This window comes from Patagioenas fasciata, chromosome 2 (assembly GCF_037038585.1).
Source record: "Patagioenas fasciata isolate bPatFas1 chromosome 2, bPatFas1.hap1, whole genome shotgun sequence".
Classification (NCBI taxonomy): Eukaryota; Metazoa; Chordata; class Aves; order Columbiformes; family Columbidae; genus Patagioenas; species Patagioenas fasciata.
In genome coordinates this window covers 29,214,151-29,239,841 of record NC_092521.1, presented here as the reverse complement: position 1 = coordinate 29,239,841, position 25,691 = coordinate 29,214,151, and the positions used below count along the sequence as shown (strand labels likewise).

At 37.0% G+C, this 25,691-nt stretch overlaps 2 protein-coding genes across 10 annotated transcripts in view; one reads left to right on the top strand and one right to left on the bottom strand.

The window, feature by feature from the left end:
* WWP1 (WW domain containing E3 ubiquitin protein ligase 1) overlaps nt 1-9,230 on the top strand; it is a 58,121-nt gene extending 48,891 nt beyond the window's left edge. For all 7 annotated transcript variants that reach the window (XM_071803959.1, XM_071803961.1, XM_065830056.2 and 4 more), the window contains 7 exons: nt 1,857-1,990; nt 2,083-2,223; nt 3,580-3,700; nt 4,884-4,988; nt 6,205-6,301; nt 6,623-6,695; nt 7,838-9,230. In XM_071803959.1, the coding sequence (XP_071660060.1) occupies nt 1,857-1,990; nt 2,083-2,223; nt 3,580-3,700; nt 4,884-4,988; nt 6,205-6,301; nt 6,623-6,695; nt 7,838-7,937 (771 nt within the window). In that variant the 3' untranslated portion in view covers nt 7,938-9,230. The remainder of the gene's footprint in view (nt 1-1,856; nt 1,991-2,082; nt 2,224-3,579; nt 3,701-4,883; nt 4,989-6,204; nt 6,302-6,622; nt 6,696-7,837) is intronic.
* Nucleotides 9,231-9,995: 765 nt separating this feature from the next.
* RMDN1 (regulator of microtubule dynamics 1) lies at nt 9,996-25,591 on the bottom strand. 3 transcript variants are annotated; one of them, XM_065830061.2, is made up of 10 exons: nt 25,442-25,591; nt 24,845-24,956; nt 22,081-22,168; nt 20,240-20,399; nt 19,480-19,569; nt 18,786-18,841; nt 16,630-16,717; nt 14,958-14,988; nt 12,949-13,082; nt 9,996-10,947 (listed from the first exon to the last, which is right to left on the bottom strand). In XM_065830061.2, exons 1-10 carry the CDS (start codon nt 25,583-25,585, stop codon nt 10,909-10,911), a joined length of 942 nt encoding a protein of 313 aa, XP_065686133.1. In that variant the 5' UTR covers nt 25,586-25,591; the 3' UTR covers nt 9,996-10,908. The 3 variants fall into 3 exon arrangements, with proteins under 3 accessions (XP_065686133.1, XP_071660068.1, XP_071660069.1); XM_071803967.1 differs by having other exon boundaries at nt 12,949-13,079; XM_071803968.1 differs by lacking the exon at nt 25,442-25,591 and adding an exon at nt 25,079-25,204.
* Nucleotides 25,592-25,691: the final 100 nt, after the last annotated feature.

Here is a 25,691-nt window from a genome sequence, read left to right as displayed (position 1 = left end):
TGTGCCGTCATGAAAATTTATTTCATTGAGGTAAAACTTTCACTAGGCTGCCAACTTTTTACTTTCTTTTAGAACCCTCTGCAAGCTATAGTGCTATTTAGCAGGAAGATGTGATAAAGCAATTAGTGCTAGAGCCAAGTTCTGTGTATTTTAGTCAGTGAATTTTGATCTTGCACATAAGATAAATCCAAAATTGAAATCTTAGCTTTCAGAAAACTACTTCATTAAAGTACAGATCATAGAATAGAACTTCATTAAAGTGTTTAATGTAATTAAAAGACAAACTTTTCTTTCCTGAATTATTTTTGTATTTTTATTTTAAATTCTCTAAGGGGTGGGGGTGCAGAGAGAGACACCTATGTAACAGTGTCACTGTGGCCTGTTGTAAGGTTTGAGTATGTTCATGGTTTGTAGTGGATGGTGCTGCCTGCAGCACATCCCAGGGTACCCTCCAGTGGCTTAAAAGAGCACAGGTAATAATGGAAGTGGGAATCATTTTAAGGAGTCTAAATAGCCTTTTTAGGTGCAATTGTAGTTTTTGTTCTCACAGTTCTAAAATAGTTGGGATTTCAGATCATAAAGACTTCTTTTGGTTTTAAGTACTGAAATAACCACAGACATTTTTGACTGAAATGGGGCTAAACATAAAGAATATGTATCTTACTCTGTAACAAAAAAGTATTAATTGAGGTTGGCTGAGGCAACCTTTATATTTTACTGTAAGATTGTCATAGACATTAAATGAGACGACTGAAGAACCAAGTTTTGCAAAAAGCAGGAAATTGTATGGCTGGATGCTGCACTTGACATTTAATTTTTCCGTTTCTATCAGCTTGCTCTCCCATGAGAAGTATAGGCTAGTTTAAAAATAACTACATGAACAAACAGATAAATAAATAGCAGCCTCCGAGAGAACCATTTTAAGCTCTCCTAAAGCAGAAGAAAATGCAAGCTAGAGAAAGCCCTTAGTAGGAAAACTAGAAGGTGGGGAAAAAGATGGAGCCTTGCCTTTTTCTGGAAGGAATAGGCTTCTGTGGCTCTTCTGCTCATAGGATTTCAGCTCTAAGGAAAGGCAAACAATTAATGCCATGCATAGCCTAGTTGAGGATGATTTTTAAGAGGTATTTTAGTGAAGAAAGTGTAGCTGATAAGGAAAAAAATGTTTTCATAGTTACAGCTGTGCTCAGCTCTCAGATGCATTGAGTCAGTATCGAGGTGAACACTCTGTGTGTGATGCTTTACTTCAGTACTAGAAATTACCTTACACCCTCTGTGCATGTGTGGTGAGACAAATGTGTCCATATTTTGCTTTTTATTTTCAATTTCATTTTTTGCAGCAGAAGGGAGAATCTCATTTCTCAGTTCTGTTACTCACCTATAGAAAATGTGATTCTCCGAGCTCTTTCTGAAGCAGTCTGTGGTTGTATTTTTAAACCTCTTTACAAGCATTCAGTAAAGGATGATTTTGCAGGATGTATGTGTGTAGTAAAATATGGCAGTAGGATTCAAGTAGAATCAAATGTTGTGATCAAATGGGATCAAATAACACTTGTCTTATATATTTATCAACATAATAAAGAAGAAACATAGTCATTTCCTCTTTTTATAGGTTTAATCCTTTTATGAAAAGCTTTTTCTAATAAAAGAATTTCTAATTTGTAATGTTAACATATATGTGGATAAATTTTGTCAATAATTTTTTTTCTTCCCGTTAAATGTAACGTTTGGTTGTTTTAAAATACCAAGCGGCTACTGCTACATGGTGCTTTTTATTATTTGAAGGAGAAAGTCCAAAAATACTTCAATAATTCAGTAGTTCAATAAAAGCTAACCAGTTTTTTTTTTCTGTTCAACAGGCATTGTTTCATGGGAAATTTATTGACACTGGTTTTTCTCTGCCTTTCTACAAACGAATGCTGAGCAAGAAACTTACTATTAAGGACCTAGAATCTATTGATACTGAATTTTACAACTCCTTAATTTGGATAAGGTTTGTAGATTATTTTCTTGTGTATGAAATTTTATGGATTTTTTTTTTGTTTATATAGAAGTAATTGCATTTTTTTTTTTTTTTTCTTTCAGGGATAATAACATTGAAGAGTGTAACTTGGAAATGTACTTTTGTGTGGACATGGAGCTCTTAGGAAAAGTAACCTCACATGAGCTGAAGTCAGGAGGTTCAAATATCTTGGTAACTGAGGAGAACAAAGAAGAATATATTGGGTAGGAAGGTGCAGATGTTGACAAAAAAGTGTTCCATATTTCTTCTGTTGCTCTACTCTTTTTTTGACACAGTGCATGGGGTTTTTTTTCCTCCTGTTACTGTATAATTCTTGTGACTATTCTTGAAATGATATCATTGATACCTAGGTACATTTTGGGATCTTGGTACACATGATCTCTTGGTACATTTTGATCTCTCCTATTCCCCATTTCTCTGTTCCTCTATCTCCACTCTTTGCCCCACTCCAGAGGAAAAAAAAAAAAAGCCTGATAGAAGATCAGAAGATGACCTCCCTTATTATTCCATGTACTTGTAATGAGAGATCAGGTGAAACTGAAAATGAGAACCTATTTTCAGTAACTTCAGGTAACCAGTGCAGGTGAAGGGAAGACATTTATTTGACAGAGGATTTCAAAATTGTTCAGAACTTTGCTGTCACTATGGAAACTGAAATTCAGGATAGTATATAATATGGTGTGACTTAAACTACTTTTTGAATTTGTTCTGTTGTGCTGCTCTTTCCTGCTTCTCTCCTAATCTTGTCACGGCCTTCATTTTTCTGAACCTGTTTTTCTGATCGATCCGTTCAGAGCAATCTCAAAAGCAGATTTTCACAGATCCTCTTCTGTGATACAGTGTATGTCCAGTGCTGCATATGAAATTCCCACTTAAATTAGGAGTCTTCAGTTTCTCAGTGGAATAGTTTCTATAGTATATTTATCTCTTTATTTTATTCAGAAGTGACTTGGCCATTTTAGTTGAAACTTAAAAACTGTTACCTCTTTCTCCAAATCTCAGCACAAACCAGAAGCTAAAAACAGAAAATGACTGCTCTTTGTTGAAGCTGGAAATAGTCTTACGCTGGAAGTATTGGGCAATCATAGTTATAGGTATTATAAGCAACAGTATTTCTTATTATTCTCTGCCTACATGGTGTATTTTGCTCAAGAACAGAGTATTTTAAAATCAGTGGAGTTTTTTTTTCTGCCATTGAAACACTAGGTTTATGGATTTTTTGAGATAAAACAAATTTTGCCATAACATAACCATAATGCCTAAGTAGCATTATTTTCATGAAAAGGCTGCTGAATTTTGATCGTGAAAGGTTAATTTTTTTTTTTTTTTTAACTGGAATGGTAATCTTAGTACATCTTGCTACTGTGACTTGTGTCTGGGTTTGGAGATTTGTGATATTAGTGTGGTAGGTCCCATATAGTCTATGGAATCATGCAGTACTATAAGTAAAATTGGAGGGAGTATTACCTCAGGGGAACAGACACACAATCATACATGTTTGAACTTCTTAATGTTGAGTGATAACTGATGTTTAATTGATGTTTGTTTTTCCATCCCAGGCTAATGGCTGAGTGGCGATTTTCTCGGGGAGTTAGAGAACAAACCAAAGCTTTTCTGGATGGTTTTAATGAAGTTGTTCCTCTACAGTGGCTCCACTATTTTGATGAAAAGGAGCTGGAGGTGAGGTTTTCTGTTCAACATTTTTACATTTTGCAAAGGTAATAGATATGGAATGGTTACATGGATAGGTCAGCTTGAATCTCTTGTCTGTGGCATACTGTGTTTGACACCTTCTGGAACATGGAAAATTTAATAGGAGCAGTGGGTGTGAGTCATGGTGAAAAGCCAGTATCTCTATTGAACTGGTGTTTTGTCGTGTTCAGCAGTCAGGAATTCTAGATTCCACCCTCAACATTCAAATATGCTTTGCAAGTTTTTGTGAAGGATCAGGATATGAGGTCAGAGACGGATGTATTAGTCGTAGAAAACTTTTCCCTCTCTGGTAGATGGGTAGAATAACCTTTTAAGAGATGGCACAAAAGTTGGTTCTGATGTACAGTGATTGCTTAGTTTCACATTCATAGTCTAGGATAGGTTCTAGAGTTATTGTACTGCAGGACAGAAAGCTGGAGGGACTAACAAGGTTTGAAACTGAATTTTGCAGATCCTGAATATGTAGCCCAAGAGCTGATACCAGGAATTGCTTGCATGCACCATGTTTATTTAATAATCAGCCTGAGCAGTGTTCACTTGTGATTTGGAGCAGGGATAAAAGGCTCTGTAGTGCTTGGCTTATTTATTTCTGTGGGACCTGCCAAAATTCCTTGTATATAATGACCGGTGTTCTGAAGTTAAATGGGAGTTTTTACTGAGCAAGCACTTTGATCTTATTTAGTGTTCAGTTTTCTAGGGCGCTTTGCTTTTAGGACTTTCAGCTTTCATTGCCTCTTGTAATGAATGCTTTGCAGTCTTACACTTTGCAGTGTGTTTTAGCTTTACTAGCAGTAGCAGCAGTGTAGTAATCTTGGAATATAAGCAGGATTTTAATGGGAAAGGTAATATTCTGTTTAATAAAAAAAATCTGTTATGGAAAAGGTATTTTATTATTGAATTATTAGTCAGAAGAAACTGAATTTCTGGTATGCAGGCTTTCAGACCACTTAAATACATAAACAATTCTGGAGAAGTTCTGTAAACTTAGAATAAAGGAAGATCTAACTATGGACTAAAATGAAAAAGTTACCAGTCCTTTTTTTGGAGCAAGAACCTCCATTTTTGTTAGTGTGTTTCACACAAGATAAAAAATTAATGCTTAATTTACGGGTGTAGATGTATATTGTCAAGTAATCACTCTCTTTTCTAGGTTATGCTCTGTGGTATGCAAGAAGTTGATTTAGCAGACTGGCAGAGGAACACTGTTTATCGTCATTATACAAGGAATAGCAAGCAGATCATATGGTTCTGGCAGGTATGTCGATCAGTAAAATTTCCACCTTCTTTAGATTTTGGGTTGTTTTGTAACACAAATGATGTGTGGAGTGGAGGGATGCCTTCTGAACGAAGATTCTTGCTGCTTCCTTCCTTTTTTCTTTCCAGAAAAGGAAAGGAGAATTAGGGAGCATATTGTAGGGTGGGAAGTGACAGACAGAAACCGGCATTATACTTAGATGGTTGGGTCATGAATATATTTTCTATATCGAGTCCTTCTTATTGATTAAACAATGATAGAGGTTTTTTTGTATTGTTAGTGATCTACCTTCTAAATGTAGTACACCTGTATATCTGAAGTGCCACATATTATTTATGATTATTGTTATATTAAATGTGCTGGTCTAGCACTGATTGATTATAACTCACATTTTAATGAAGTTGGCTAAGAATTATTTTTAGGAAAAAACCTCCAAAAATAATATACAGGCTTATAGTTTCTGTGAATTTCCCTAAAAAGAACTCACAGCTAGGCAGTTCTTGTCTTGTGATAAGTCACCACTTTAGAGATGCTTTTGACAAAGTTACAGTAAAAAAATGATGCAAATAATTTATTTCCTAGATCATTTATATTGCTAGAATAATGTAAAGTCTGATTGTATGATTTCTTTTAAAGAAGCTTGGTACTGAAAAAATCTTAACCAGAAGTTCAAGTAACTTGGATATAGTTTCAACATTTATAGAAAAAGCATTAATCTTGTTATCCAGGTTTTTTTGAGCCAAAATGCCAGTTCTATCAGTGCCCCCTCTCTTTTATTCCTCTTCCATTTCCCAGGGAATTTCCTCATAAAGCGTTACAGCTGTTACAGGTGCTGTTTTCGCTCTCTGAGACACTCACATGGAGGGTTTACTTCAGTTTTGAGATCCCCAGAGCCTGTGGCATGGCTATTGCTGTGTTTAGTCAAAATGGCAATAGTCTTCATATAAAGCATTGGCATGATTCATGTTTCAGTGTAGAATAAAAAAGATAAAGATGCTTCTTATTTGGTGTTCCCAGCCTTCACATTTTGCATATAATCTGAAATCACTGTCTTCTCCTTCCACCCCCAATTTTACTGAAATTGAGAAAGGTAAACTGTCCTCACAGTAGTATCTTTTTAAATGGAATTATACCTTTTCAACAGTCTCATGGGGTTTTTGTTTTTCTCCAGCTATTTTAAAGATTTTTGTTAAATAACTTGAATTTCTGTGCCTAGTTTGTAAAAGAAACAGACAATGAAGTTCGCATGCGGCTTCTGCAGTTTGTCACTGGCACTTGCAGATTACCACTGGGTGGATTTGCTGAACTCATGGGTAAGTAAAAGGTGACCAAAACTTTTATACTGTAACTGTTCCATTTGCAAATGAATCATGCTGCAAGTGTAAAGAGAGCAGGGGCTTCATGTACATCAGCTTGCATCTAGGAGGGATTTTTATATCAGAAATCCTAAGAATATATCTATAAATGATGAGGAATTTAGCCCATTTGTATGAGAAGAATGTTCATGTAACATTGAGTAGCACTTAACGAGCGCTCTGCTGTATCTGAGTTCTATCTTATGTAATGTATATATCATGTATGCTACTTAAAAGGAACATATTACACTTCTTTTTTTTTTTTAAATCTTCCTCTAGGAAGCAATGGTCCTCAGAAATTCTGCATTGAAAAAGTTGGTAAGGAAACATGGTTACCAAGAAGTCACACTTGGTGAGTTGTTACATGTGAATTTTCGGTACCTTTAGTAATTCTCTCTTCTGGTCTTGTACTTACCAAATCAAATGAAATCCAATTTGAATCAGATCTCTATCTCCATCTTCAGCTTCTTTGATTGCTCTGACATGCCAGTATTGAAAACTCTTCTGTCTGCCCTGTTCTCAAATTTTGCTACTGCACTGCATGCAGATCTGTCAGAAGGACAGTATCATCCTTCTTGCATAGAACTGAGAGGTGTCTCCCTAATTCTTTCTTTTAGACAATATTAAATATTAGTAACTGAACAAAAATCATATTGGTATTAGGTATGTACAGTTATTAGATATACTTACTATGCAGTAACATTATAAATGTATAGTCATGGAGAAAGTAATGTGAAAGAATTCACAGCAAACGTTGAAACCAAAGATGCTCAGCCAAGAATGCAGATAACTTTTCCCTGCCGGGCTTCAGACCTTTACTGTCTTGGCATTCCTGTACCAAACTGGAGCAACAGGTATATACTGTGCACAAAATGGGCACACCTTCCCTTGGCAACCTTGTGACAACACGATTAATCTACTTTTCAACTAACTCAAGGCATCCTTCATTTTACCATTTTCTCCTCTGGTGCTGTTTTTTCAAGTGATTATGGCAAGAGTTAAACCTCCCTCTTTGTCTGAGATGATTTTGAAGAAGACATAGAATGAAACAGAATTTTGGCAGAAGCCTTTTAGGGCAAAGCTTGGGGGGAAACAAAACACAATTATATCCAGGCATGTGTAGGAAGGAGAAAAATTCATTTTTTTCATGCTCGCTAGAATTTAGAGATGGATCAAGCTGGGATGACATTAAAATTTATGGTAAACATTTCCGTTTCTGACTGTTACAGTTCTCTTTATCTTGGGCTGTCTTTAGTCTTCAAAGGTTCTGGTTTTTATCTGATGTGATAAGTCTTTTGTTTCTTAACATATTCCTCTCAAGTTTTGCCTGGTTTTACTGCTCATAGAAATGTCAAGACAGTGAGATGCACTGATTGCTCTTTGTTTCTAATTGTTTGATCACAAGTTTTTTAGCTTCTATTATGGCAGTTGAGTTCTGTAGCGTTTTACGTGGAATTTAGACATAAACCTAACAATTTTTTTTTTTCTGCTCAGTTTCAATCGTTTGGATTTGCCACCATATAAAAGCTACGAGCAACTCAAAGAGAAGCTGCTCTTTGCCATTGAAGAAACAGAGGGATTTGGTCAAGAGTAGAAGTGGCTTCTAGTCAAAAAGGAGATCTTGCGTAACAAAAGGCCCAGCCAACTAAAATTGCACACTTAATTGTATATAAGCTTTTTGTTCTGTACAGTGATCTTTCTGGAACTCTAAAAGTATAATTGTTCTCCGTTCTTCCACAAAGATATGCAAAACAGTTCAGCCTTTTCTACTTTTATTTATTGCCCTTACAAAAGACCAGAAAAACCCCTCATAAATTTTGAAAGCAGACGAGAGACTTATTTAAAATATATATTAAAAATATAAATATATATACTAATAGGCTCTAGTTTTATAGAGCTTTAAGTGTATGAAAAGTTGCAGCCATTTAGAAGGGCCTGGATTTGCTTTATCTTGGCTTTACTATTCAGAAAAAATGTTTAAACTGCTCTGTGTTCTCTCTGAAGAAACATCTCCAAGTTTGTTTTATTGCATGGCTGTTCTAAAAGGTGTTAAAGGCTTAGGCCAAACGTATCCTAAATATGTAGAAAGATGCTGCTGGTATTTGAGACGACAGAATATATTGTTCTGTCAGTTTAATTTTTTTAAATACGTAAATAGCTGATATATCCCTCTCTACTGATGTAGCCAAGGTCATGAATAAAGCCTTTACTACTTGCACAAGTCATGTACAGTAAGATGAATGTGATTTAATGTTGAAAGAAATTGGTGCCACTGTTCTGACTTATTGTAGGAGCTGAACAGAATATTTTAATTCATTTGAGCAGCATTGAAATTTGTTTACATATTACCTTGGGTTATTACCACGAGGATGTTAGGTAATCTTAAAAGAGAAAATAATAATAAAAGAGAAACTATTACACATTCTCTCCTTGGTCTGGTGTCTTACAGGTTTCTTTTCTTAGTTTTTTCTTTCCCCTTTCAATCCATGATGTCCTTTTGCAGAGTATATTAATGTAAACTGAGATATAAAGGTATACAAAAGGTGATGTGAACTTTGCTGCTTTCTATGTTCATGCTCAGCCGTTACTGGATCTAGTAAACCCAAATAAAGTGAAAGTTACATAAGCTTTGCACAGATATATTCTCAAGTATTAAATACTCTCATTCCTCTTAAATTCTTATAGAAATTCAGATGTATCTGAATTAAATATGTCTAAAACCTGTCATTCATTTATGTAGGTCAAGTTTGTCCTAAGTGCACAATAATATAAAGCCATTTAAAAATTATTTTTATTGGCATTGAGGGCATTTGCTGAACTGCAAATACGTGTTTAAAAAAAAAAAACACACCATAAAATTTAATACCTTATTCATGTGAATATTAAATGCTACTTTTAGCAAACCGTCCTTCCTTACTAGACGGTAAAAACATGTTTAAAGTTACCATTTGTATTATGCTTTAAATAGTAACTGTGAATTTCATTACATTTAACTTATACAGAATTTTGTACACACATAAAAATGATTTCTTACAATGTGATTAAAAACACTTCTGTAACATATCATGTTGCACTGTTAAAAGTGTAGATGCAGAAAAAATAGCTATATCTGTTCATGTATCTTTCCAATACAGCAAGTGAATTCTGCCAAAATCTTATTTTTCTACATACTGGATTCTTTTGAGGGTTCATATTCAATATGCGCAGCTTACATGGAGCTGTGAACCTGTACGGAACGTTGGCAACACCAGTAATGCTCTGGGCCCAAGAGATTGTGATCTTACAGGAACTTTTTGGAAGAGTTTCAAAAACTTCCCCCACTTCGAGGGCTTTTCGTACTACACCAAATATCTTCTGCAAAACCATTTTCATAAATATGGCATTAAATTAATTTCAACTGCAAACCCACTTCAATTCTGACTTAAGCTGGTTAGAATGGAGGAAGCTTTAAAAAAAATAAAAACCACAAAACCAAATGTGGAAAGGCTGGGCAACAGAAGCGCATGTGGCTTTCCTAAAAGACAATTAAGAGGGCTAAATGTCATAAACTTCATGAATTTGCACTAATGAATGACTTGGTGACCCACTACCAGCTGCTGAATTTTGTGAATCTGTGAGTAAGTGAACAAAACAATAATAAAAAAGACAGCACAAGAATGTACTTGCTTTATTGTTTTCATAATTTTAGGTGTCTCTTCAATAGTTTGTTAAAAAAACACAACCTGAGAAAAAAACCCAACACAACAATTTGTTTGCTTTGGGGGAGGTGTGTGTACTGGGAATTTCAGTACTAACTGCAGTTACCTTTTCTTTGCCCATTTGCACTCCAGCTGTACTTGGAGGCGGGGGAGGAAGACAGCAAGGGCTGGGGATCAAAGGGAACTGGTAAGATAACACTACCTGTGGTTCATGGTTTCTGTTTGTTACTGGAAGCAACTTGCATTCTCTAAACACTAAACAGTTCTCTTGGTACCTGGATAGGCTTTCTTGCAGGTGCTGTTTTCTGCAGCTGAAAAGGCACAGAAGATGCCTCTGTCACAAGGGCTACTAGAAGCAGTTCTGCATGTGGTAAATGTTTCTGTAGTGTATGAATGCAGAAAACTCAAAAGAATGTCTCTGGAACACTACATGGCATGCACCCTAGGACTTTTGACATATCATTTTGATGATTTACCAATAGAAAAATAATTAATTCGCCATAGTGGAAAAAAACATCTTTTAACTAGTTTGTGATCTGAGGCTAGAATGAAAGCTCTAGATTGTATCTTGGCTGTGGATTTTTACTACTAACTTGACACAGGTTTGGTTTGTTAGTCTGAGCAATTTATGCCCTTCTTCATCTTCCTCCTCTAGGTCCATGAAGCCCTTTATTCCCATGTAAATCAACAGACAGGATCACATGATGAAACAGACCTTCCAGCTGACAGTTTAACTGAAACATGATGAAGACAGCAAGTTTAGGCTGTACTTTTATTAACAGCTTCCATAAACCAAAGTAGTAGTTGGGGTCTTCTTCCCATGCTGCTCAAACCTGAGGCATTGAATTCCCATTATCTTGTTTCTTGTTATATAGAATTAAGCAACTCCAAAGCTTCTTTCTGTACCTGAAAGAAATGAATATAATAAAACAGTGCCAGGTAGCTCCAGGCACTTCTAGCAGAATTTACTATGCAAGCACCCAAATGTTTCACAGTTCTGTAAATTCAGAACCCTCCTAAGAGCAAGCAGTTTTCTTCCTGTAGTTCAAGATTTTTAACACATGAAACATGAATGGAAATAAAACTCCTTAAACCGGTGCATTCAGTGTAAATCACTTACTACATACAGTAGGTTTATTTGCTTCATTTGCTGTAGTCTAATAGCAGCATGTAGTCAGTTGCCCTACATCTGACCATAATCAGCCAACCAAGGGTTTTCAAAACTCCGGACGTGGCTAAGGAAGCGTGAGAAGACTGTTTTTGAGACTCTGTTTAGAAATTTCTGGCTAAAGTCTAATAAAATTCAAATATGGCCTCTAACATCTATATTGAAAAAACCAAACAAACCCCAAGCAATAAACTTCTGGCCCTGAGAGAGCAAGCAGTGCAGACAATGTAAGCCAGATACCGCAGATATTGAGAGGTAAAAAATGTTTAGAAACCCTACTTATGCCTACCTCTGCCTAGGCAGAGACAAGAATTCCAATTTCTTTCCACAGGCCAGTTTCCTTCTTATTGGCCTATCCAGCCTAGTTCCCAATTCACCGAGAGAACAGAGAATTCCACCTCTCTCAGGTGAGCAGCTCTGCACTCCTCTAGGACATAAGGCAACAGATGTTTGTACCAGGAGCACTGCTGCAGCAGATAAGCAGTTTAACAACTTGGCTACTGACTCCAAAGGCCTTTTGTGTGGTTTCTAAAGAAAGACAAGCTTTGTGATCACCGGTTTCACATCTGCCTCTAGCTACTGCTGTAAGAAGAACTGACCATTTACATACATACCTGCAACCAGCACTCCTTTAGGCTATTACATTCCTGTACATTTTGCAAAGCACTGGAGGAACAGAACACTTACTCATAGTTCTACTGAAAGATGTTACTGAAGCAGCTCACTTTTGGGAGAAACAGTTTGAGCATTACTAGAGCATCTACAGAGGAAACCCCGAGTAGTGTTTTTGCTGAGGTGTGAAACGCAAAATCTTATCAAAGTGTTTCTTACAATTAGGGCACTCAGAATGTCACAACACATTTGGTTCTTCTCTGTAACAGTTAAAGCATGATCTCACACTGCAGCTTAATGCTAAGTGAATCAGAGGTCAAACGTAAGAAAACTCAACTGGAAATCAGGCTTTGTTAGTCCTGATGTCAACAGGATTGCTTATGACAGATAACTGCACCTGCTGTGGTTTATACTGAATACAGCATTAGGTCTGAACAAGTCTAATGGATCACAGTTCTGGACGTACTCTGTATGTTTAAATAGTAAGGAGATGCCTACCCAGCCAAACCAGCATCCCTCTGAGCAGTTCAAAAGGGTCATTACGTGCCTCATGTCAGCTAGCAATAGAGATTTGCTGTCAAATCATAATAGAGATTCGCTGTGAAAAAAATTTACTTCCATTTGTCTCAATTCAGATCTTCTGCATCTCTCCCTCGGGGTCTGGAAGGACTGCAATGTCTGCAAGACTGCAATATAGCAAGTTTTTGATACATCCATGCTTTTTTCTTCCTCTTGTTCATGTAGTTTTTAGCTTTTCCAATAGAATATTTGTACCTTTCCAGTTTCAGGTGTATGAAAAGTGAACCTGTGCTCACACTGACATAAGTTAGCTCAGGTGCCTGCCTTAACTTGAACACCACAGTTAAGGCTGGGTTGTTGTTAGGGCTACAAAAAAACATCACAAAGAAGAAAGAACAATCCTCTATTAACAAAATATTTCCACCTATTGTGTTCAGAGGTGATTACAACATACTAGAATTTTTTGGCATCTGGCTGTGATCCTGGAGTACAAGTGCTGAACTACAATTTATTGTCAGATGATAACTTCATAAAATATTCCACTGCCATGATGTCACATGTGTTAGTTACAGTATATAATTGTACTGTTACAGTTCTTAACTCCCTACCTGTTTGTCCTCTTCTGTATGTGCTGGATAATCCTTCGCTTTACTTAACCACAAAAGTGCCAACTTTTTATTGTTTAACTTCAAGTATGTCTTCCCCAAATAGAGCAAATTTTTGCTGTAGAAATTTGGGTCTGCTGTATGGAGACAGGAGAAAAGCTTTGAATGATAATGAGCAGCATACTATTAAAACCATGATACAGTGTCACAGCTTAAAAACTTATTTCAGAAAAGATGAATAGTATTTTCGCTTTGGATCAGAAGGAAGCCAATGTAAAACTTATACTTCCTAGATTTTGGTCTCATAGACAGTTACATTAGCTAGCAGCTTGTTAATGTATTAAATGAAACTAGATTCCTCACAAAGAACAACGTAGTGAGCTTAATGCGTAACAGCTTTGCTTTTCAAATTCTGTGCTTTTCTAGGCCCCGTAGGTGCAACAGGCAATGCAACCAGCTTAGTGAGTATTGGCAAAGAAATAACGTGCGTGCTTTCTAGCTTCACACTGTGCACACACAGACAGTAGCTTAGCTTTTGCTACACAGAAAGAAAACTTAAAACCGCTGGTACCCACATTTCACTTAATTTTTAAGGAGGGATTTAAGAGTTGCTTTTATAAAGTCTGCTTTGGCTATCAAACAGTATTTAAGACTAGTGCTGCCACTGTTCTTAGCCACACCACAAGCTTTCTCTGCTGCTGGATCTAATGTCAGGATTCAAAATGCTGGTAATCCAATTTTGTACTTCTTGTGCGATAATTAAAAAAGTATGCAAAGATATGTAAATTCCTGGTAAGAGTGTAGTTGGTAACTATAACAGAGGCTGACAGCAGCAGTACTGGCTGCTCCTGTCTCATCTTGTAGCAGGTGGACCCACTACCTGCTGTACTCCAGAGTATACAACAGCTTCAATAAAAAGCTCCAACTATGCCCAAGATTGGCATGTTACTCTATTAAAAATGGAGTAATGTTACATGTACAAAGAAAGTAGGTATACAAATATGAACTACAATGATACTTTCAGAACACCCTCCACGGTACAACCTCCTTTCAAGTAGTTGTAGACAACAATAAGATCTCCCCTCAGCCGTCTTTTCTCCAGGCTAAACAGCCCCAGTTCCCTCAGCTGCTCCTCGTCAGACTTGTGCTCCAGAGCCCTCATCAGCTTCATTGCCCTTCTCTGAACTCTCTCTAGTACTTCAGTGTCTTTCTTGCTGTGAGAGGCCCAAAACTGAACACAGGATTTGAGGTGCAGCAAATTCCAGCAAGCGAAGTTCACAGCTGTGCAAAAGGATACAGAGCTTGCACCACTAACATCAGTAAGGAAACCAGTAAAAGAAAGTTATGTTAAATGTAGGTAAATATATGGAGGTATTCTGGAGGCAAATTTTAAGATTAAGACCACCCCGGTTGCAATTGCACTGACACCCAGGGGAAGATACACAATGAACTCTTCCTTTAAACTCCAACAAAACAACTATACCTATCTTTCACAGAACACTCTCTTCCTTTATCTTCCAGCTAGTCAGTTTTGCTTATAGCTTCCCTCTGGGACAAATAAAAGGTCCATAATTTCTTTTACATGTGGACAGTTTTACTGCCAGTTAGATGGGCACTCTGATCCAAATACCTTCCGGAATAATAAAAAGTACGCTTTCTCTGTTCTTCTATTTAGAATACAGAGGACTTTTGAACTTTAAAAAAATTTAGAAAAAGTGACATAAAATTCCCTTTTTTGCTTGCTTCTTCCACTGCATTCCAGTCAAATGCCTTGTGGAAGAGTACTTTGTACTAATAAAGGTACAAATTTCACTTTTAACACTTATTCTGAAAAAAGACTCGCAATACACTCTAAGTGATGATAGCGATGAAACATTCCAGTTTAACAGTCTTGTGTTGACTAGCACAAAAGGCTGATATGTTTATCAGCAGATGATCTGCTGTTACGAGAATACTAAAAGCTAGAGGTTTATTGCAAGTCATCAGGCAAAAAAACCCCACAAAAGTATTACCTTCCTCTGCCATATGGAAGTAACGAAGAGCCTGCAAAATATAAAGTTGTCTTCTTTAAAATGAAGAATAAACCAAACACAGTAGCCAAACTAAAGCCTTATGTACACGCGTAACCCAGCTGAAGAAGGACTTCCTGTCCATAATCTTTCATTTATTAATTCAGCATGCTACTCATGGGTCTTATTCAATGTACAATCAGATTTGACATCTTCTCAACTGAACTAGTACTTATTCAACTATTCCCCTGCCACCTTCTCCATAAGTATAGCATGTCTCATTTGCCAAATTGGATCATGTTTTTTCTAGTCTTTAAAGTGTCAAGACCATTTTGAATTTTGTTTCTACCTTCCAGCATATCTACAGTTCCCTCCATCCAGTTCTCATGTATAAATTTAATGGATGAAACAAATCTTATTCAGGTCATTATGTTGACAAGTACTTCAGGGAGAACTAATTCCCACAGAGCACCAGGTGGTATCCTCCTACTTGAGAATAAACCTTTCCAAAATCCACACACACTTCTCAAGTACTTTTCCATCCCGAACATCAGAAATTTCAGTCCATTCCTACCTCTTCCTGATGTTACTACTGGGAAGGAAGATATTGCCAAAGAACTTAAAAGTGTGGGTGTATCTACAAAAGAGATTTTGTACTGAAACTGCAGAAGTCTTATCAGCATGGCTCAACTACAGGTTCTGGGACACGTTTGCTTCTTCAGCCAGTTTAAGCATTGCAGAACTCAATGCTGCGACTGGCAGGATTCTGCAGTATTTGAAATTGTGTCTGACACTTCGTATTCTTTCAAGGGTGACTGTCAGCAAAACTTACAAGCTTGACATTCTATGAGAGAGTTTTCTTTCTTTTTCAATCAGAGCTTAAACCGCTTTCTGTGTCACAGCAAGCAGCCTTGTGTAACTACTTGCTAGTGACTCCTGCCCCCACCACCTTAAAGAACAAAACATAGTGGGCCAGTTATTTGTTGATCTAAACAAACAAAGATGATAACAGCTGCAGCGAACCTTCCTATTACCAATTTAATTCTCAAGAGTCTGTATGTGTACAAGTGTTTAAATAAGATGGATGCTGCGTTAGATACCCTAAAAGAAATGCATCTGAACAGTATGCTTCAGGATGTATGACAACAGGGATTTTTTTATAGCTAAGATAAACAAACATATTTCTAACTGAAAAAAACCCACATAATGTGTAACCAGGGGATGACAGGGTATTTGTTAGCGGTAAGGAACAAAACAAGCTGTTACTTTTTGCATTTAATATAAAGGGAAGAATTCTAATCATTCTATCAAATAAGTACACAGTAAACACCACTAAATAAATCGTCAGCACTGGAACTAGTCTAGACAGTTATCCACAACAGATCATAATAGTAAATGCAAACTACATTACATACAGCTTGTTATTTTCTGTTGCACAAACTACACGAAATAATTTTCACTATTCTGTGTGCGCCATAGCTGAAAAAAAATAAAGATTTTTACATTTTTAGATGTCCCTCCCTCCCCATTGTATTTTTTTATTAATGACAGTTAAGGACTCCCAAGTCCATGTTTAATCCATAAGCAGAGGTCAGCTTTGTCAGGAAAATTAGTAGAAGACTATCAACAGCTTTGTTGGGGGAATAATAATCTGTGAAACATTTTCATATTGTACCTCTTCAAATGTGGAGGTTGGTGGTGTGGCAAATAGCGTTGCAGCTATTTTTCTTTGGTACCATGGCATTTCGGCAAAGGAGTAACACCTGGAGCAAAAGGAAACATTTGTGTACACCCTTCACATTTTCCTCTTTTTTCCCAGTAACATTCTTGTATCTTGTATGCGGTAACTGCTGTGTCCAAGAGTCACAACTCCTCCACCCACATTGCAGGTTCCATAAGCAAATTCTTAACAACTGTACAGCTGCATAGCTCTGCTAAAGAAATTTTGGTGTGTCTTTTAGTGGGAGCTGCTATTACATTATACGAAACAAAATGCAGTTTTTAACTAAGAGAGAGCTTTTGAGCTTGAATGGTTTTAACAACTCGTGTATTTGATATTGTTCTCATATATTTGCAAAAACAGGGCACAACTGAGTAACGTCATTGCCTTACCTCAAAATTACCTTGTTTTTCTCAATTATTAATATAAAGCAGATCTGCAGTACATTTCTGAAAGACTCTTTTATCTATAAGAATGAAAATAAACCCAAGAATCAAACTACTATGTTCTAGGCTAGGCCATTCTACACTGTTTTTTATCTACTGAATAACAAAGGTAATCAGTCACCAATCTTAGAGATGCTGAAAGGATGCAGCATTTGTTAAATATTTCAAATACAGAGAACATTCCAGGTGTAAACCTTAAACACTATTCATTTTACTACCCTCCCACAATGAGTAGAAAAATATTATTCACTGTAGAAAACAGAGCACTTGGGAAGAGGTGAAAAATACATAAAATATGGAAGTGTTCAGAGGAGACAGGTGGCAGGGCATGGAATATCCAGGCTGAGTTGAAATTTAGCCATCACATGTGCAGTATCAGAAATGCCAGTAAAAGAGGTTCAACCCAGGATAGACTAGAAAGCAGAAAAATAGTCAAGAATTGGCTGGTATCAAATTCCAGTTTCAGATGAAGACACTCTGGAATTCAATAATGTGTATATTTAAATATACAATAAAGGGATAGTATAATGCCAAATGCAGTAACAATCTCACATTTCTGATCATCTTTTCGTATTTTCTTTAGGAACAATGTCTTAAGCACTTTCCCGAACAGGCTTCCTATCTCAAAAGTGACTTTGAGGGTCATTTAGTTGGTGGCATACACTTCTATTGAAAAATTTGGACTATTGCAATGGCTGGGTCATGTGGGAATCACAAGTGGATGCTGAAAGACTGAAGTAATTTTGTAAACTAGTAAAAAAAAAAAAAAAAATCTGGAGCAGCACATTGCAGCTTACTCTGATACTCAAAGGAATCCAGGAAAAAAAAAAAAGAGAAAGTGGCTGTGGTTTTTAGTATTTTTTTAAAGCTACAAATACATTGGCTTTATTTATTTTCAGTCTCTCAGACAGCAGAGATTTTCTGTAAAACAATGTAGTACCTTTGGTCTCTTTCAGACAAATAACCAGAAATGCTGCCTGGAGTCTCTCACTAACACATAAAACATCTTGCTTTCAACCACCCCACTGCCACAGAATGCCCTGGTTAGTATGGAAAGCTGTACTTCCAGTCCCTTCGCCTGCTATGTAACAGTAATTCTTAGTACCAATTTCACTGAACTGTAAATTCAATTTCAGATATTTTTGTTACAGCATAAGTATTTATAAGCTCCCTTTACTTAAATGTAACTTTTAAAATACAGCATCATGACAGATGATAACAGAAGTATTTTAGGAACACATCTCTTTCAATAGCTTTGCACAATACATAGATTGCACTGAGTTGCAGCAATCTCTGAAATTCAATGTAAATTCAGTGTTTTGTCTCCCTTCACATCAGTAGAACAAAATGAATTATTATTCACATCTCTGATGTCTGCTATGGAAACATACTCATGTCTTCATAATGGGCTTTTAATAGTTCAATACAGTAAAACAAATAAATTGAATGAAAAATTATTTTTCATCTTTCTGAACTGCACAAGAACTACCAGCCAGACTTTTTCAAGGCATGACGTCCTACACGTGTTCAATATGTTTTCACATTTGCATCAACTCATTACAAGCCACTGAATTATTCCAAGCATTTTTGCAATTTATGTAAGATGTTATATATTCTGGCATTTTTCTTTACTACACACTAACTTTTGTTTGAAATACACCTTACCAAATGCCGATAAGATGAATTGTTGTTGCATCTTTTGGATTCAGTTCAACAGCTCTCTAGTGAGGAGGAAAAAAACACAAGATGTAAAAAGTTGTTCTGCCACATTTGGATTAAAATACATTAAAAAAGTAGACCTGTAATACCATTGTTCATTAAACCAGGTCAATGGTTTGTAGACTTTCGAGATGATACATTATTTATTCAGTGCACAACTGAATCGGCTCACCTCCAAAAAACTAGACACTGACAGATTTTTAAGTACTTCTGTTTAGTAGGTCATTAAGAGCTTCATGTGAGACTTGGCATGTTCACATTTTTATATGATTTCTGGTGATATAAAAACAGTAGCCCTTTATCTTCTCCAGTATTTGTTCTTCACTGCTATACAATCCACAGTTAAAAGGGTGGCCACACATCCATTTCTCAATAGCACAGTTATACTGCATCTAGTCCTAAGAGGTGTCAAAAGCACTTGGCTATTTCAAGGCTCTCTTTTACAGGGGCTTAGTTTACTGCACGAGACCCTTTGTACTCCTTGGTTTTGGGGCATTCTGGACTGTTACAATAACCTAAAAAATGAAGTGTCTCCAAGAAATTTGAACAGAAATGCTCTTGGAAATTTTCCCAAAAAAAACAGTTCACAACTTTCACACACCCTACCTATTGGACCCATTAATGCTTTCATATGCACTACCTCAAAGTGCTCTTTGATAATCAAGGCATTTCCAATTTTAGTCTTGATTCCTTCAAAATCTCCAACATCACTGAGGCAAATTCCATACCACTGTAATTCAAAGAATAAAAAGAAAACATTTAATAAAGCACTATAGCCATTTACAGTAATTAAAAACAAACAAACAAAACAAAAACCAGAGCAACGGCCACCACCATTAAATGACAATAAGCAAGAAGCATTTGTTATGAACAGCTCAGGCTGCACCACAGAAACATGCTCATCCGCAAGCATAAGGGACTTGATCTCCTCTTCTTATCCAAGACACCAACACAACTGACTGCACTTTGTTACCTCTCTGCCTGTGAGAGAAGCAGCACCAAAAAAAAAAGGCGCAGAACAAAGCCAGAGCCCAACATATTTGCAGTGAAACTCTATAGAGCTACTAGTGTGCACAGAACAGCATGTGAAATGTGGGGCACGTACGACATTTTTTAGGTTACATTAGAGAAGGATGAGCTGATTACATCAGCTGTAATCAATCTAATTAGTCACCTCTTTCTATATTCCTGCACACATTTACCAGTTTCTGTTTCCTGTATACAGGAAATTTAGCTGCAAATGTCTCAACTCTGATCTTCCACAAAAGTTGGAAGTCTCACTCATTCTCAGCTGCAAAGTGAAATTATGCTGAAGTTTGCCAAAACAGCGTAAGGACATTTGTTCCGGTTTCTACTGGCAGAAATCAGAGAACGCATTTCAGTTATTTTGCTTGGCTCACCTTGTGTGCTGCAAAATTTGATTCATTCTTTTCAAGTGCCTTTTTTGTATACTCAAGGGCTTCATACGCCAGTTGTTTTCTCTGCTCTGCAGAAGTGCTGCTAAGCTGAGCGAGATCTCGTGATGCCCTTGCGAGCCGCCATAACAACTCTGCGTCATCACTAGTTAGGAACAGAAACACAAATGTTTTAAAGCAATAATGGAAACAAAGCAAGTAACGTTCTTAAACCAGTCCTTCAATACCTATCTCAGGTGGGCGATAATACAACAAAATATGTGTCATTCTATACAACCCAAAGATAACAAAAAATAAAATCCCTCCATTGTAGGCTGTCTGACAATACCTTAGTTCTGCCATTCTGGCCTGTGAAGCAAACACATCTGAAGGAAAGGACTTGGTTTTCTCAAAAAAGATGCATATTTAGAAAACTGAACAGTACCACACCAGAAAGAAAACAAGAACTACTTCGTTCCTAGCTAGATGGTACTTTTTCCAGCATTCCTCTGATTGGATATTAATGTTTACTAGGAATGTTCAAAAATATTATGAATCTTTTTCCCTATAATTGTACCTAAATAATGAAATTCTTCCTAGAGCAACAGTGAAAAAACATAGAATGGGAATACCATCACCACATAAAGCTGTAAATTTATATAGTTATTTATATCACTATGTGAAATGGTGTGTGGTATGTTATAGCCAAAGATAATGGATTTTAAGTTTTATTATTTTGTTAACATACTATTTTGAAACACTACTTGCACTTTACTAGACTCTTACCTAACTACCATTTTAATTTTGGCTTACTATTTTACTAGAGACCTTAATATTAAATTTAAGTTTAAAAAGTCTTTCAGAGGTTCTGGCTGAGCCTCCCTCTCCTCCCTCCAGTGGAATACTGAACTCAAAATTACCAGAAGCCAAAAATATTTAAAAGCATACAAAAGTAATTGCTAAACTCAATATATCAATAAAAGCCAGTTTTCTTATCTAGAATAAAACTGAGTCACTGCTCATAGCAGAGCAGTCCTGCTCTAATTAACACAGCAACACAGAACTAGCAGACTCATTTTTCATCCAAGTCACAAAAATACTAAGTACTGCTACTGGAATCATTACTTGTCACAGAATAATAAGTATTGTTATAGACCTAGTAGCAAGTTAGCACCTTGCTTATGACACAGTATCTCTTAACTTTCCGGGCATTTTATTTGTGCCCCTGGCAAGAACGAGGGGGTGAGGGGTGGAGCAGGAAACAAACAAAAAAAAACTTAACCTGAAAACTACTGAAAAGAACTGTTTATTTTTCCTCTAGAAATGTTCTAGGAGTGAGATGCTTTGTCTCCTCCAAAGCAATGGCCTCTTCAGTTTGCAATGCATTTTCTGCTTTTTCCTTAATGTTTTGCGCAGTTAAGACAACTACGTGAGTAAAGACCTTTTTTTGTTCAGACTCAAATCCTAACATCAGGCACATGAAAACACAAAGAACAGCTGGTCAGCAATGAAAAATAAATGAAACAGTGACTCAAAAATTTTTCAAACTAATACTTTGATCTTCTAGTAATATGTAAACACATGATGAGGTTTTGCATTGTATTTTAAAGGATTCTTAAAATAACAAAACAAGCAAAAACCCCTCCTTTGCAGGACTGAAAACCATGAGTGTTAACCTTCACCTTCTACAGCTACCAGTCCTTTCTGCATTCATTTTTCCATCAGGAGGAAGAAGAATCAAGTTGATGAAAGCAAGGTTTTGCAGCATACCACCAAGAGAACGTTAGTTGAAATATAGATGCAATAGAGCACAGAAGTCACAGCAATGTCTCAATGCAATCAAGTACCTATTTTTATGCTGAACCAGCAACCGATACAGCTTTTCAGTTTCTCCACTCCCATACAGGTAGTCTGCTTGCTCTATAACTTCTTCCACTTAAGAAGGAATTAAAATTGTGGAAACAGAAGAACAAATTACATGTAATTACGACATTAGAGCACAAAGAAAACATTTTAGAGCAGGACAACCTAGCTGAAACAAATCATGTAGTTCTGTCATTCCAAACAACTTATACGAACAGCAGGATTGGACAAGTTACATTTACAACAAATTACTAGGAAGAGAAAAAGTAATGAATACACACCTCTCCTGAGGAACTACAAAAGAGCTTTTAGCAACAGAGCTTTGGATGCTTCATGGATTTAACATTCAAAAGTGCCTTTCTCAATGCAGCAAACTACGAGAAGCAATTTGATTTCTTCTTAGTGAAAAATGACAGAAAACAAAAAAAAAAGAAAAAGAAAAATATGACTAGGACAGCAAGTGCAGTAGATATCTGAGGGTAACAAAGCCCCTTCATTACTATATGAACAGATTTTAAATCCAATAATAATCATACTAATAATAATAAAAATGTCCTCATTCTCAATATGGTTCCATAGTTTTGCCAAAATATGACTGGCAACAACAAGCCAAAATATGACTTCCTCAACACACCAAAACGAAACACTGCTCAAAGGTTTTCTGCTTGAAGTCTTCAAGATATTTACAAACATGACTCTAAAAATACAGTTCGTCTACTGAGACCTTTAGGTGTTCAAGATACTAAAAGCAAGAATACTTTGAAAAATCAGAGTTGGCTTTCTAGGGTACCACTTTATGAACTAAGTACCCACTGTTCTTATGATACTTAAATTCTTCTTCTAGAGAACACTTAAAATGCTGTCAACAGAAATATGGGAGTATACTATTTCCACAACTGGTGGAATATGATAATATATAAATAAATATAATATGTACATAGTACACAAAACAGCATTCCAGAAACAGAAATATCAAACAATAAAGGCTTCAAACATGAGAACAGATTGAATTAGAAGGAAAAATATCCAAAAGGAAGCAGGTAGATAATTCTATTGAAGTACAGAACTGTACAGGAGGAGAACAAACTCCGAGTTTACTCTTCTGCCAATATTGAAACACAAAAAAATGAAAATTGAAAAAAAAACTGAAATATAAAAGTCAAAAGCCTCATCTAATTTCTTACAAAACTTTCAGCTATGTTTGTTGTCTCTTTGGTATTACTCCTGGGTCTGTGAACAAATTTCTAAGTCAAAATGTAAGCTCTACTCTCCCTCTTTGGAAAAATTGTGCTTATAAGCTTTCTTTTTTCAAGTTATCTTCTGAATATGGTAGTCATGTTTCACAGCATCACAGTTTTACTTGCAGAAGAAAGAAACACAAAAAGCCTTCTCTTCAACCTAAAAAGATTTTAGAATATAAATCACTGAAGATCAGGAGAGCATTCTGGATAATTTTTAATCCTGCCACCTCTAAATGCCTTCCACCAACAATTTCAAAGATAAGATAACATAACGGTCTACGTGGACTTTGGATTTTAGTGTCCAACATTAGCTTCATGGTACATTTTCAGTATTTCTCCAGTAAACTGTTAGGTTTGCCTGTTGAGACTCCCTGAGCACTATTAGTGTATCTAATGACTAACTGCTCAGAACACACACTTCTGAACACATTTCCCACCAGGTGCTTTATGTAAATTATTAGACTTTTATGTCTTTAAGAGTATTTTTCAGGTATTTCATTTTTATTCTTATTTTCCCCATTTCTACTACTTGCCTTGCACAAAAAGCACAGTAACATTGCTTTTCTGGGCACTGTAAATGCCAGATTCAAGTGAGAGCACTAAAAAAGACCAGAGCCAACTAAGCAGTGTTATTTATGCTCCTTATGGGAAATTTTCTCATTTGTGTACTGAATAGCTATCTTAAATTTATTCACTGACGCCTCTTCTACTACAGCAAATGAAACAGTTCCTTACTCATTCAAAAGTCTATTGTCCTAAGTTTTATTTCTACAAGCATAAACATCTAAGATGTTTGTCTGAGACACACAGAAACAAGTTATCTAAAGTGACTACTACCTAATTTACACAGTAAGCACACATTTGAGTTAGACTCATTCTCAATTCAGTTAGACTTACTCTCAAAAACTCTGCTTTTACCATGTGACAAACAAGTTCTAAGTCTTCCAGTTCCTCTCACAATCAGAACGCTTGCAGGGCATGTCTTCCAGTAGTGAGACTACTTTTATTCTGATCTTGAAAATGATAGATTATCACTTGTTTTGTTCTTTTCTGGTAGGTAAAGCAAGGCTTTTCTTCCCCTTTTTCAGTGAAATGCAATCAGAGCTGTTTGACTAGTTTAAAAGGGAACAGCACTCTGCTCATATTTAAAATCTGAACTACAATTTCTAGAAAATGATTAATGTTTGGTCTGAATCCCTAACTGAGCCACATCGTTCTCAGAAAGAGTTATTTAAAGTTTAAGGAACAAGTTAGATATCACAGACCTTGTTATACCCTACAGAGGATGAGCTACTAGATCTGCTTTCAGTCACACTTGAGAGACAGCACTTGTTAAACTGCTACAAGGCCACCCTGAAGCAATTCAAAAGCATCCCACCATGGAAGCACACTGCATGCAGTTGTGATGGAAAAAATGAAAAGCATTACACTACTTTCCTAAATCATTCTACCACTAAAAATTTTCCCATTAAAATAACCTACGTAGTGCAGAATTTGAAAACATTACCTTTGAAGCTTGCATGAACCTCAGCAAAGCCAGAAATCAGCTTGTGAGCTTCATAAACTAAAAAGGACCCTGCTGAGAGCACAACCCCCCTTTGAAGGCTTTTTCTAAGCACCTGCATGGGATCAGAAGACATGTATTAATAAACATCATCACGCTGAACTAAAAAAGTTTCTGTTACTAACAACAGTTTTATTTCAGATTTCGAACAAAGGCTTTTAAAAGTTAAAAACACACCATAAGAAATAAACACTTTGCCATCAGGAGGGTATTTTTTTTTCAACAGAGGCTCGTAATTGTGCTTTAAAATACAAACACAGCACTAGCCTGAAAATAAACCATAATTATGGAGCAAACAAAAGAAGGAAACAAAATGCAAACTCGCCCTTTCCAAACGAGCACAGAGGTGCCAACTTTTGCCAAAAGAAACCAGCCCTTCGCTAAGTCCGGCAGCGCCGGAGTCTCCACAGCTGCTCCCTCCACCGCCTCCCTCAGCGCCCGCCGGGCGGCCCCGGGCAGGTGAGCGGCAGGTACGCGATCGTGAGAAGCCCCTGGCAGCGGCCGCGCCCCCCGGCCCCCTCAGAGCTGCAGCCCGGCTACCTCGCTCCCGCCGGCCCCGCGCCGGGCTCCGGGCCGCCCCCGGCCCCACGGGCCGCAAGTCGCGCCTCCCGCCTCCCGCCGGAGCAGCCTCCCCAGGCAGGCGGGGCCGCGGCGGAACGCTCGCACCAGCACCAGCGCCGCCATGACAGCAGCCACCTCTATCGAGCACCAGCACCGCCCTCCCCAGCGGAGGAACCGGTCCGTCCCTCAGCTCTACCCGGGCGGAGGGTGGAAACCGGAGCAACGACCG